Here is a 14,713-nt window from a genome sequence, read left to right as displayed (position 1 = left end):
TTCTTCCAATGGAAAAAGCCGAGGAGTTGTCATCTCTAGTCAGAAACCTCCTAAGACCGGGACAGGTGTCGGTACATCAATGCACACGAGTCCTGGGAAAAATGGTAGCTTCGTACGAAGAAATTCCATTCGGAAAGTTCCACGCAAGGATTTTCCAGTGGGACCTGTTGGACAAATGGTCCGGGTCCCATCTCCAGATACAGCAGCGGATAACCCGGTCGGCAAGAACCAGGGTGTCGCTGCGGTGGTGGCTGCAGAGGGCTCATCTACTAGAGGGCCGCAGATTCGGAATACAGGACTGGGTCCTGGTAAACATGGATGCCAGCCTTCGGGGCTGGGGTGCAGTCACACAGGGAGTAAAATTCCAAGGACTGTGGTCCAAACAGGAGATTTCACTTCACATAAATTTTCTGGAGCTAAGAGTCCTTTACAAGGCCGTAAGCCAAACAAGGCCCCTGCTTCAAAACCAGCCGTACTGATCCAATCAGACAACATCACGGCGCTCGCCCATGTAAACAGGCAGGGCGGCACAAGAAGCAGGAGGGCAATGGCAGAAGCCACAAGGATTCCCCGTTGGGCGGAAAATCATGTGGTAGCACTGGCAGCAGTGTTCATTCCGGGAGTGGACAACTGGGAAGCAGACTTCCGCAGCAGACTCCACCCGGGAGAATAGGGACTTCATGCAGAAGTCTTCCAAATGCTGGTAAACCGTTGGGAAAGACCACAGGTGGACATGATGGCGTCCCGCCTCAATAAAAAAGATATTGCGCCAGGTCAAGGGAACCTCAGGCGATCGCTGTGGACGCTCTAGTGACACCGCGGGTGTACCAGTCGGTTTATGTGTTCCCTCCTCTCCCTCTCATACCCAAGGTACTAAGGATAATAAGGAAAAGAGGAGTAAGAACTATACTCATTGTTCCGGATTGGCCAAGAAGGGCTTGGTACCTGGAACTTCAGGAGTTGATCTCAGAGGACCCCTGGCCTCTGCCACTCAGACAGGATCTGCTGCAGCAGGGGCCCTGTCTGTTCAAAGACTTACCGCGGCTGCATTGACGGCATGGCGGTTGAACACCGGATCCTGAGTGAAAAAGACATTCCGGAGGAAGTCATTCTTATCCTGATCAAAGCCAGGAAGGATGTCAGCCTGAAGTGCAGACGTTGTAAGGGAGTGCTGCATATTCAGCCCCTTTTTTGTGCCCCAGTGGCACCTTGGGATCTCAATGTGGTTTTGAAGTTCCTGGAATCACATTGGTTTGAGCCACTTAAAACCGTGGATTTGAAATATCTCACATGAAAAGTGGTCATGTGTTGGCTCTGGCTTGGGCCAGGCATGTGTCAGAATTGGCGGCTTTGTCATAAAAAAAGCCCTTACCTGACTTTCCATATGGATAGGGCAGAGTTGAGGACTCGTCCTCACTTTCTCCCGAAGGTGGTATCAGGTTTTCACTTTTCCAACCTATTGTGGTGCCTGCGGCTACTAGGGACTTGGAGGATTCCAAGTTACTGGACGTAGTCAGGGCCCTGAAAAAATATATATTTCCAGGACGGCTGGAGTCAGGAAAACTGACTCGCTGTTATCCTAGATGCACCCAACATGCTGGGTGCTCCTGCTTCTAAGCAGAATATAGCGCGCTGGATTTGTAGCACTATTCAGCTTGCGCATTCTGCGGTGGGACTACCGCAGCCTAAATCTGTAAAAGCCCATTCCACATGGAAGGGGGCTCATCTTGGGCGGCTGCCTGAGGGGTCTCGGCTTTACAACTTGGCCGAGCTGCTACTTGGTCAGGGGCAAAACACGTTGCAAAATTCTACAAATTTGATACCCTGGCTGAGAAGGGCCTTGAGTTCTCTCATTCGGTGCTGCAGAGTCATCCGCACTCTCCCGCCCGTTTGGGAGCTTTGGTATAATCCCCATGGTCCTTACGGAGTCCCCAGCATCCACTAGGACGTCAGAGAAAATAAGATTTTACTCACCGGTAAATCTATTTCTCGTAGTCCGTAGTGGATGCTGGGCGCCTATCCCTAGTGCGGATTGTCTGCAATACTTGTAAATAGTTATTGTTACACAAATCGGGTTGTTATTGCGAACCATCTATTCAGAGGTTCCATTGTTATCATACTGTTAACCGGGGTTCCTATCACGAGTTATATGGTGTGATTGGTGTGGCTGGTATGAGTCTTACCCGGGATTCAAAATCCTTCCTTATTGAGTCAGCTCTTCCGGGCACAGTGTCCTAACTGAGGCTTGGAGGAGGGTCATAGGGGGAGGAGCCAGTGCACACCAGATAGTCCTAAAGCTTTCTTTAGATGTGCCCAGTCTCCTGCGGAGCCGTCTATTCCCCATGGTCCTTACGGTGTCCCCAGCATCCACTACGGACTACGAGAAATAGATTTACCGGTGAGTAAAATCTTATTATTTCCCATACTGCTTTTCTCCAGGGCTACAGTGTGATTGTCTCTTTACACCAAATGATAGCGCGAGTAAAGATACTATACTATAAATATAAACCAAATTATTGAAGTGAATAACATATATGAAATAACTGGGCAGTTTGTATATAGACCATTCTCACCTTCATAGCTAGTTCCATGTTAGGAAGCTGCCTTTTTATCTAAGCAGACAGCTTGCCAGCCTTGCTTTGAACGAAATGCACATTTTTAAGTTGCTTGAATACAGAGGGACAGAGACATTAATGTTGCACCTCTTTTCCCTATACAGGTTGAGTCTCCCATAACCAAAATGTTTTGAGTGCGACTGAGGTAGTGGCACCATTGATTTCTGATGGTCTAGTGGTGTCTTAAGTTTCCCATGTACAGCTAGGGAAAGAGCATCCTTCTTGCCTGGTCAAATCTTCAAAAAGGACTTATTTAAACCTAGGGACACTGAGAGGACCCCTGATTAAAATCATTGACTACAGCAAGTTTTTTGTGGGTTGCTTACGAAATGGCGACAGTCATGATGTCAACTTTCATGTCGACAGGGTCATAATATCGCATTGACCATGTTGACATTCATCATGTAGAGAGTGATGAAATGTTGATATGTTAGACTGTCTGCATTCCGTTTTGGCGGAACAGCAGTGACTTACCTTCTCCTGGCAGCTACAGCGGCATCTGCCAAGTCCTGGCTGTCTTGTCCGGGTCAGACCTCCGGTGTTCTGGTAGGTATTTGACTGCTATCCCTAACCCTACTGTCTAGCCTTAACCTCCCCACCTAGCCTAACCCTGACCCTTCCTCCTCCAGCCTAATTCTGACAATGTTGACATGTTGTTTGTTGACATTGTAGTTTCAACATTATGAATAATGACAATGTTATTTTCGACCTTTTGACTACACTTTTTTTTAGTGTTGGTGTTATATAGTCAGTGACAATAACTGCTCAGCTACAGTTCTCCAAAACTACAGTTCTCCAAACTGAAAATAAGGTTTTGTTTTTTTCAGCCAACCTACTTTGTAACCATCATTTGCGGTCAGGTTATTTCTGAAGATGAGTTTGGTAGACTGGAAACACATTTGTTTTTAGCTTTTTCCCCCTAAGCAGGTTACTTCCTATGATTTAAATGGCAGTAGCTGAGTATGTGCTGTAATTTAGTAGGGTTCTTGTTAATGACGCGCCTTCATGCCGGTAACATAATCACTGATTGCATTTCCATGACAAAGCAGTAGTAAAATGGCTCTGATGTATGCTGGTAGTAATGTCCAGTCATTTTACTACGTTCACCTATAGCCTTATTAGGGTGGTGATATTCTTAGCCTTCCAAGTTATCCAGGCCTTCTATTCCAATGCATCTCGTTACAAAACGTTTTTTCTAGATAGCAGATGTTAGTGCTTAGAACTGTAGTTTGTTTTTTATGTATATATTTCCAGTCTATGTAATGTAACTACAGTACATAATTATGTTTTTGGTTTTTTTTGGTATAAATATCTGATCATCCTGAGCATTGCGTCTGCATCTTGTGCATCTGACATAGGTGGAACATCTGATAATGCAATGACTTTGACTCGGGAGGTGTCCTTTGCTGATGCATGCAGGGATTATTGCACTACCTGTATGTCTTTGCTCCCCCTATAGCAGGTGACTGTTTACATTAAACCGGCAGTGCTCGCTTGGTGCAGGGCTCATTATCAGATGCTGTGTTGGTGCTATGTAGCTTATCCCTTGTCTGCTTGACTTTCCCTTGCCCCTGAAGGTCAAGTTAGTTCCAGTCTCCATGGAGGACCCCGAATTCGAGTCATCCTTCGAATGTTCTGCAGCTCTTTACGCCAAGTACCAGATGAGCGTGCACAAGGACCTCCCTTATGAATGCGGACCAGCAGAGGTACTTCCCTGTCTGCCACACTTGTATGTGTTTCTCTTCCCCATCTTCTTTTTCTGTCCATTCCCTCCTTCTCAATCTCTCCATGACTCGTGGTGGAACTTTATAGCATGAAGACTGACCTTCCCTTCACACGTTGCAGCAAGTTTAGCACAGCTTGTGACTCATTTCTTTCCCTGTAAGGTGCATTTTATTAGACTATACTCTCTTTCTTTTCCAGTGGTTTTTATAGTTACATTTTTTCTGCTGAAGATGTCCAGACCGTACTTTATGCACTCCTGCTCGTGACTCATCGGTGCTTGTTAAAAAGAAAAGGAAGCCCCATAATGTCATGCAAATACGCTGCTCTGCAATGAGCTATAGTGAAGGTTCTGTAGCTTATTTCAACTGGTATCGGGGAATATGTGATGACTCTTCCACAAGCCATGTTTATTGTGCATCTAGCATGCATAAACTCCTAGAGCAGGTTATTGTGTGTAGCATCGAACCCCCTCAAATCCACATATAGGGCCTAATTCAGTAAGAGTCCCTGATTCTGCTTTTTATCAGAATCTGCTACTCGTCCAATCGCATGCTGGGGGCTGCCCTTTGCAGGACAAGGCCGTCCACCATGCTACCTGCCGCCCACCAACTGCGATCATGCTCTAATTGCGATCGCGTTAGAGCGTGGTTGCAGATACTATGGAAACCTCTTGTCGGCGCAGCCTGGCTGCAGTGGCAGGAGTCCCGCCGCCATTTTTTCAATTGGAGCGGCTGCATGTGACGACATGCAGCTGCCCCGAAAATGCTCCGTCACCGCCCTGCGAACGACTCTGCCTGTCAATCAGACGGAGGCGTTCGCAGTTAATGCGTGGGACAGGAGTTAATGCAGTTCACTTAAATTGCGGTTGATGCGACCTGAATTAGGCCCATAATACACAATATATTCTGCTTTTTATTTTCATCTATCAGTAAAGGAAGTTGAGGCGATACAAGTGTGCAACCAGCATGCCAGTGTCCATATAACTTATTGGCTTTCTAACCACCTCTGTAGCTGTGTCTTGACATTAATATATATCAAACAGTGTGCTATTGAGTTTAACAACAGTTTCTGCAAGCTCCTTCACGTCTGTGCAGTAAACTGCCATGTTAGAAAGAAGTGGCTTCTCCAACTAGGCACTCTGTGTTACTGACCATGCTTACTCAAGGGCCTTACACACAGCGCGATCCGCCGCCGAGCTGCCTGACGGCGGATACGGCCGAAGGGCGACCCGGCGGCGGTGGGGGCAGTGACGGGGGAGTGAAGTTTCTTCACTCCCCCCGTCACCCGGCTCCATAGAAGTGTAGGCAAATATGGACAAGATCGTCCATATTGGCCTGCATGCACAGGCGACGGGGCACCAGCGATGAACAAGCGCGGGGCCGCGCATCGTTCATTGCTGTTGCCTCCACACTGAAAGATATGAATGGTATCTCGTTCATTAATGAATGAGATCGTTCAGATCTTTCACTAATATCGCGCGGTGTGTAGGGCCATTACAATTGCACAGTGAGGATTGGTAGACTCCTAGGGGTTGATAAAATTAGCCGTGAGGGGATAAGTTGCCTTTGCAATGGTACCTCATGTCGCTGTCGATCTTGCGGCTTTTGCATGCAGTTCTATGTTGCTGCAAACTAAAATCTGCCAATCCGAAGCTTCTCTGATTGTGCCATATAGCCACACTTGCTCGCAATGACTCGTGGGGCAGGTCTAATTGAAATCCCTGCTCTTTTATCAGAGCCAGAACCTCAGATGTCTGCACCTCTTACAAACCAAAGAGATCAGTACAATCTGGGCGCGTCCTATAGCTGTGGGAGGGGTTTCAGCTGTCTGTAAATGGGTAGGGAAAGTAACATCAAACATGCAGTGTTTCTTATGTGAATATGTGTGCAAATACAGATGGGATTTCTGATGCCACTGTAGGTTGAGTGCCATTGTATGCTATCTGATCAAATATTTTACTGAGATATCATCAAAAATAAATTCTTGGAGTTTAAATTTCCCTCGAAAAATATTTTACTTACAGTAGTAGCACACATCATAAACCCTAAAGCTGGGTACACACTGGAGTGATGGCTATTCATTCCGACATCTGAACGAATGCCCTTGAATGGGGTTGCCCGTACACACTAGAACAAGTTAATGAAGGACGGAACAATCACTGTTCCATCATTCATTAGCATAAACTAGGTCACTAGCATTATCGCTAGGTATCATGTGCAGCACATCTAACCTAGTGACTGTGGGAGCGCACAATTACCTGTACACACTAAGCGATATAGGAGATTTGTCGTTAAGAAATGGCATACCATGCCGGCATCACTCCAGATTGTACCCAGATTGACACTGTAGTATTTGGAGTAAAGACCTGTAAATAGTATGCACTTTTCCAGTAGTATCAAAGAGTCTATACTACACGTTTCCAAAAACTAGTAAGTGCCAACAGCTGCTTACTGGCAAATAGTATGTGTTGGTGCTGATGCATAGCATGTTTTACTGCTGGTGCATAGCACTTGTGGGCCTATAAGAATCCTGCACACAGATTGGTTCTGCAGTCAGAAATCCTCCATGCATTGATTTGGAAATCTACATCTATTTCTCCTGCTTACATGTGACGCTGGCTTCTTGATTGAACTGAATTCTGTGCTTTGTCCACTCTAAGCTCCTCTGGTCTGATTATACTCTATAGGGGGGATGTATCAAGCCTTCTAACGTGTGGAGAATCTGTCCATATCAACCAATCAGCTTCTGCCTATCATTTTATAGATGTACCTGATAAATGCTAGCTAGAAGCTGGTTGCTATGGGCAACCAATCCACTTTTTGGGATTCATACATTTTCCCTATTGTCTCTCTGGGTTACCTGACTGCAGTTTTAGGAAAACCATAGGCGCTTATGTACACCTGAAACAAGAACTAATGAAGCGCTGTAATACTACAATCTTGCTTAAAATTTATATTTATTAAACATACATTTCCCCACCATTTTGAAGCTGCAGTATACTAAGGATCTTAAATATTAATTTATAGGTTTTTTATTTTCCCTGAAGAGTCAGCGCCTGGTTTATTTTTGTTTTATTTTTATTGTGTGCTTATGTACACCTGTTTGCAGAGTGGGTTTTGCATGTTTGTCTGTTCTTGCACTGCACACTCTGGAAATGAGACATATACGTACATACTCACACGGGCGTCATTCATTGACAAGCCGCGCATAGGTAACTTGATTCCGCTTGGATGTAAGCTTACATACGCTTGTTAGTATAGAAACATAGAAAAATAGAATTTGTCGGCAGATAAGAACCACTTGGCCCATCTAGTCTGCCCCTTTTTTTTTTTTACATTATTTTTATCTCTAACCTTATTTGATCCTTATTTCTTTGTAAGGATATCCTTATGTCTATCCCATGCATGTTTAAATTGCTCTACTGTCTTAGCTTCTACCACCTCTGATGGGAGGCTATTCCACTTGTCCACTACCCTTTCTGTGAAATAATGTTTCCGCAAATTTCCCCTGAACCTCCTCCCCTCCAGCCTCAGTGCATGTCCTCGTGTCCTATTGCTTCTCTTCATTTGGAGAATGTTTCCCTCCTGGACTTTGTTAAAACCCTTGATATATTTGAAAGTTTCTATCATGTCCCCCCCCTTTCCCTTCTCTGCTCCAAACTATACATATTGAGATTTCTTAGTCTTTCTGGGTATGTTTTGTGATGTAGGCCATGCACCATTTTGGTTGCCCTCCTTTGTACAGTTTCTAATGTATTAATATCCTTTTGAAGATATGGCCTCCAGAACTGAATACAGTATTCTAGATGAGGCCGTACCAATGACCTATACAGTGGCATTATTACTTCTTTCTTTCTGCTGCTGATTCCTCTCCCAATAGGAGAAGTACAAGCGTACACTAATGATGTTTGGTGTCCAAACCAAGTGTAACACATAAGGGACGGATGGCCAATACCGTAAGATGCACAAGATGCATAATGGGTGAATATACACACCTTTTCTTCCATGCACACAGTACATGTATGTCCCATTTCAACACTGCATTAGGCTCTGTGTATGTTAAAGGCTTTGGATGCTGTAATGTGTAAGTATGTTCTGTGCTTGCAGGAAGAGCACCTACACTTATAGCATTTCCTGCTACTCTAAGGGGTATATTTACTAAAGTAAAAGTTTATATAAGTAAAGATGTTGTCCATAGCAATCAAACAGATTCCACTTATCATTTAAATAGCACCTTCTAGAAGATAATAGCCTAGAATCTGATTGGTTGCTATGGGCAACATCGCCACTTCTATAAACCTGCACTTTAGTAAATACACCCCTAAGGATGCGTGCACATAGCAGTATTTTTACTTAATGTAGTCTTACCATTTGCCATCAGCTTACTAATATTATGGAGCACCTGTGTACAGGAAACAATTCTCATCATTTTCTGTAGTATAAACTTGTCACTGTATATATTAAGTTATGTGCCACTGTAATGTGATTATGGGCCATATATGACCCCACAGTATTCTGTCACTGCTTAGGCCTGCTTGTTATGTAATTAAGAAAGCTACAATAGCTTGTTGGGGTACACTGCTTTGTGGAGACCGCATAGCCCTTTGCTTCAATCCCTTGTAGGCCTACCTTCTATTTTAGATTGAGTGAAAGTGGTCAGTTGTTCTTCGACAAAGTAGAAGCATCAGTTTGTTTGTTTGTTTATTTGTTTGTCTGTTGTTTGTTTTTTACTATGTATTGGATTGTTTGATTTTTTTTATGTTTTAGAGTTTAAGAGAACTGTGAGTCTGCAACAAATGAGGGACTGCAAGTCTTTGTATTACTCGCCATCTTATGCAACAACCAAAGAGCCACTGGTTGCTATTTGTGGTTTAGAGATTCAATCATATGTTTTAGCAATTTACTATTATACTGCGGTACTATTAGAGGTGACTTGCAAGTTTTAAATACATGCATATAGGTTAAGGCAGTGTTTCCCAAACCTTTTTTGAATTACGGCGCCCTAGAGTCTGACTTTTTTTCAGCGCATCCTTAGGCCAAAAGTTTTTTTATTGAGAAATTTAGAAAGAAATATTAAATGAAGTCACTTGTATTTATATGTCATCCTTAGGTTGAATTGTGTGGCGAGGGACAAGATTTGCCTCTGTGTGTCCACATATTTTATGATTGACAGCCACCAGCACTGGTTATGCCTATTACTTAGACCATAAATAATTTGGATTGGTGGCTCAGGACCAATTCAAAGACCCCTGCAAGTGTCCTGAGGCAGCCCAGGGTGCCTTGGCACAGAGTTTGAGAATCACTGGGTTAAGCTATAGCTATGGTAGTAACAAATGATGAATAGCTGAACAGCTTCTCATTGTGCAATTGCTCTATGCCAGGCATGTCCAAACTGTGGCCCTCCAGCTGTTGAGAAACTACACATCCCAGCATGCTACTTGCAGTCCACTTAGAGAGGTGGAGGAATGATTTATTTTCTTCCAAACCGATAATCAGCAGAATCTCTAGATTTGTACGAAATAATGAAAGAAAATATGCTGTAACGCTATAACCACTTTACAGGTGGGAGAACAAGGTAGCTGAGTACCCATCAGCTGGGTAAGACCCGTCAGTCTGTTTCAATTGTTGGTCTAACATGCATAGTCCACTTGTATATTAAAAGGTTACGTTCGGAGCTTACTACTGACAGGCAAAACCACTTACGCGAAGCACTATGTTCCAGCTTCCGTTTGACAAGTCTATTTATACATTTGTTCTTTTTTAATCTGCACCTATTTAAGCTGTACTTTTCTACATATTAAGCATCTTATTTTTGAAGTACCTTGCCCAAACTATTCCAGGACACATTTAAATCTTCGGTTTCTGCTCCATGCTAGAACCGTAGAGTCCAGTAAATATAGACGGTTTCCTCTGTTTTGATTTAGTGCAATGTGTAGATTGCTGGTAGAAGGTGAACAAGCGTTCCTCTGTTCTGCATTGCATCAGCTCAGCCAGGCCCCCCCCCCCCCCCTCCAATCTTTCAGAAGAAATAAAGGAGGGGGTACACTTTGCGTGCTTTCTAAACCGCAGCCACCCGCCAGTGAAACGGAAATGCAGGAGGCAAGCACACCGGCCTCAGCTCGTTCCAGCTCTAAGGGACAATCACAGCTTTGACATTGTGCAGTAACAGCATGTGCAAGGAAGCAGGCCAGCCTAGTGATGGAATGCCTTCTTTCCATCCCTCCCCCGCCCCACTATTCACTCTAGTTAACCCTTCACTTAGAGCCTTGGAATACGCTGCAGCTCTAAAGGAACAAACAGTGCTTCTACACATAAACAAACGGATGCTTCACTTTCGCTTACTGTTTTAAATAGGTTTTAAATCTGAAACTTGCATTCATGAATATTGTCCCTTTTTCTGCATGTGCTGGGAGATTGTGCCATAAGCCTGTTGCGTAAAATAGATCTCAAGCGAGGTACATACTATACGATGGTGTAACCCAGCAATGGTGCTAAGCAATACAACGATTCACGTTGCCGCTCACACTATACGATATATCTTATGACTATGGCAACACAATGTATACGGCATACTGCAGGTAAAATACATTGCATTGTATTTGGGATCGTCCATTCTGACGTGGAGCACATTAGATGGGACAATCCAAGGAAAGAAGGCAGGGAACGACTGATCGTGGGTTCACACTATACAATGTGTACATATATATATTGCATAGTGTGTACCAGGCTTAAGTTGTAGTTTCCAAAGGTGCTGACTAAAGCAGTCATTATGCCTTCCAAGCAAAAGCGTCAATGAATTAGTGCTTTGTGCAGATACTTTTGTGTTTTCTTTAAAACTATTGTGAACAATAATTAGACTGTAAAGTCAACGAGTCTCCGACCCCAAAGATCAAACTTTTTGATCCTACTCTAGGTTGAGAAAATCGTGTGCTATCTCCGTGAGAAGATGCATGTCCGCTTATGCTGTACACGTGTGTTCTTCATCAAACACATCATAATACTGTTACCAATCAGCAACCGCATCTTATTTATTAACATATATTCCTATAGTGCTAGCTGCTAGCATATTCCATAGTGCGTTACAATTGGGAACAAACGCAGTAATAAATCTAGACTGGGTATTGCCAGAAAGACAGAGGTAAGTGGGCTTGGCAACTGATATCGCAATCAACCAAACATCTGGCTGCAATAGACTGCCTGCCACCTCTGACATACATTGTAGGCATGCCTAGGTTATGCCATCAGCTTATTGAGAAATGGTGTCAAAGCTCTGACACTGTGTTCTTATATCGTAATGTAGATTTACATTTTTGCCACATCAATCATTAATGGCACCCCTCCCTTCCCTATAATAATACTGTGGCATCCTATACACACGGCTTTGAGCTGGCTGCTGTCACCACATGTAGCAGGATCTCTGTCGGACACCTGTGGTGCTGTACGGGTCTCTGCTTAGGAGACCTGACCCAGCTACAGAGAGCTGCACAGGACCAGAGTGCAGCAACCCTGTTGAAGAGAGCATATGGGGCAATTCTGGGGGTGGGACCCACACCTAAGGACTGTCGTTTACCCAGCATTCATTGCTTCCTGCATGCACCACCTCTGCTTGCTTGTACGCTAAGACTCCTGCAATGCTTGCTTTAGCCATGCAGCCTCTGTACAGCAGCTGTCTCCTGTATGTCTGTGGAATAATTTCCCTCTTGATATCCATCAATTTCCCTTGCTCACCACACCTACAATTTACAAATACCTTTGCTCAATTAAGTATTTCCGAGGATTCTTTGGCATTTTCATACGTGGTACCATCCAAAGTACACAAAGAGCATTGATTGTTTTCATATGCATGTACCTTTCCAGCTTCTGTTTTGTCTCAAGCACCATGACTTATTGCAAGCTGTTAAAATGGGAAATTTTGGGGGGGTTGCTGCTTCTCAATTTTTTGGTGCGACGGGTGTTTGTTGTATATATATTTACATATGTAATAATGCATTTTGCAGTTTTAACTTCACGGTGTTCTGAAGTTTATTTTAAACAGTTTCTGTACACTGCCTACAAAGCCTCTTTATAATGTAATTCCTGCAGTGTAAGAACTGCAGGCTCTGTAATAGCTGCTGCACTCTATTCCGAGCAAAGCTCGCTTTGTTTCATAAGGTAACAAGTTTATTAACTTTTCAAACAGTAAAAATGGCAGAGTAGGTGCGAGTGAGTCTTTCTGACTTTATTACAGTTCCAGCTCACACTGCCAAGTGGCACAAGTCTTTATAGGAAGAAAAAGTATGCATTTGTTAGATGGAAAACACATCTTGGTTTTCGGTGTCTCAACACTTGTTTCCTTCCATCTCATTCTTAGTGCTTGTTGAATAGTTAGCAACCTTTTTAGTAAGAAAGATCTGCTTTAGAGGTAGAACATGAGAGCTGTATAGTAACTGTTTGCCTGCTGTAACATCTCTCAGGTCAATCAGTTTACCCACTGACCAAAGGTAATTCACTGGTAGGAGTGCTGTTGATGCTTGTGTAGTAAGCAAGTTGTGTTTAGGTGACTAAACATCTTTTTAATCTCCCCTACGTTTCTCTTTCTCTCCACCCATATATCTTTCTCTCTCTCGTGTGTAAGTACCTCTTTTCCCCCACCCCACGTGTGCCCCCCCATGTGAGTCTCCCTCTTCCCCCCCCATGTGTGTCTCCCTCTTCCCCCCCATGTGTGTCTCCCTCTTCCCCCCCATGTGTGTCTCCCTCTCCCCCCCCATGTGTGTCTCCCTCTTCCCCCCCATGTGTGTCTCCCTCTTCCCCCCCATGTGTGTCTCCCTCTTCCCCCCCCATGTGTGTCTTCCTCTTCCCCCCCCCCTCCGATGTGTCTCCCTCTCTCCCGCCCCATGTGTCGCCCCCCCCCCCCCCCCCCCTCCAGGTGCCGCTCTCTCTCCCCCCCTCCCGCCCCCCCGCTCCAGCTGTCTCTATCTGTCGCTCCCTCCCCCCCCCCCCCCCCCCTCCAGGTGTCACGCTCCACCCCCCCTCCTCCAGGTGTGTCCCCCTCCAAGTGTCGCTCTCCACCCCCCCCCTCTCCAAGTGTCACTCTCTCCCTCCCCCCCCCTCCAGGTGTTGCGCGCCCCCCCCCCCCCCCGTCCAGGTGTCGCCCTCCCAAGGTGTCGCCCTCCAGGGGTTGCTCTCTCTCCCTCCCCCCTCCAGGGGTTGCTCTCTCTCCCTCCCCCCTCCAGGGGTCGCTCTCTCTCCCTCCCCCCTCCAGGGGTCGCTCTCTCTCCCTCCCCCCTCCAGGGGTCGCTCTCTCTCCCTCCCCCCTCCAGGGGTCGCTCTCCCTCCCCCCTCCAGGGGTCGCTCGCTCTCCCTCCCCCCTCCAGGGGTCGCTCGGTCTCCCTCCCCCCTCCAAGGGTCGGTCGCTCGCTCTCCCTCCCCCTCCAGGGGTCGCTTGCTCGCTCTCCCTCCCTTCATCCTCCCCCAGGGGTTGGTCATTCTCCCTCCCCTCCAGGGGGTCTCTCTCTCTCTCCCTCCAGGGGTCCCTCTGTCTCTCTCTCCCTCCAGGGGTCCCTCTGTCTCTCTCTCCCTCCAGGGGTCCCTCTGTCTCTCCCTCCCCCCTCCAGGGGTCCCTCTGTCTCTCCCTCCCCCCTCCAGGGGTCCCTCTGTCTCTCCCTCCCCCCTCCAGGGGTCGCACACTCTACCTCCCCCCTCCAGGGGTCGCACTCTCTCCCTCCCTTCTCCTCCAGGGGTCGGTCATTCTCCCTCCCTCCCCTCCAGGGGGTCTCTCTCTCTCCCTCCAGGGGTCCCTCTGTCTCTCTCCCTCCAGGGGTCCCTCTGTCTCTCTCCCCTCCAGGGGTCCCTCTGTCTCTCTCTCCCTCCAGGGGTCCCTCTGTCTCTCTCTCCCTCCAGGGGTCCCTCTGTCTCTCCCTCCCCCCTCCAGGGGTCCCTCTGTCTCTCCCTCCCCCCTCCAGGGGTCCCTCTGTCTCTCCCTCTCCCCTCCAGGGGTCCCTCTGTCTCTCCCTCCCCCCTCCAGGGGTCCCTCTGTCTCTCCCTCCCCCCTCCAGGGGTCGCACACTCTACCTCCCCCCTCCAGGGGTCGCACTCTCTCCCTCCCTTCTCCAGGGGTCGCTCGCTCGCTCTCCCTCCCCCCTCCAGGGCTCGCTCGCTCTCCCTCCCCCCTCCAGGGCTCGCTCGCTACTCCCTCCCCCCTCCAGGGCTCGCTCGCTCTCCCTCCCCCCTCCAGGGCTCAATCGCTCGCTCTCTCTCCCCCCTCCAGGGGTCGGTCGCTCGCTCTCCCTCCCACCTCCAGGGGTCGCTCGCTCTCCCTCCCCCCTCCAGGGGTCGCTCGCTCTCCCCCCCTCCAAGGCTCGCTCTCCCTCCTCCAAGGCTCGCTCGCCTCGCTCT

General features: G+C 46.9%; 1 protein-coding gene across 4 annotated transcripts in view; it reads left to right on the top strand.

The window, feature by feature from the left end:
- The window catches only part of ATE1 (arginyltransferase 1), a 198,063-nt gene that overhangs the window by 73,161 nt on the left and 110,189 nt on the right, over positions 1-14,713 (top strand). The window contains exon 7 of one of the 4 annotated variants that reach the window (XM_063961847.1): positions 4,193-4,321. The exons of the other annotated variants lie outside the window; for them this stretch is intronic. Coding sequence (XP_063817917.1) covers positions 4,193-4,321 — 129 coding nt within the window. The remainder of the gene's footprint in view (positions 1-4,192; positions 4,322-14,713) is intronic. 4 annotated transcript variants of the gene reach the window in all.

The sequence above is a fragment of the Pseudophryne corroboree genome, chromosome 3, assembly GCF_028390025.1.
Source record: "Pseudophryne corroboree isolate aPseCor3 chromosome 3, aPseCor3.hap2, whole genome shotgun sequence".
Taxonomy (NCBI): Eukaryota; Metazoa; Chordata; class Amphibia; order Anura; family Myobatrachidae; genus Pseudophryne; species Pseudophryne corroboree.
Note: the sequence above shows the minus strand (reverse complement) of the source record. Positions and strands in the feature narration are given on the sequence as shown.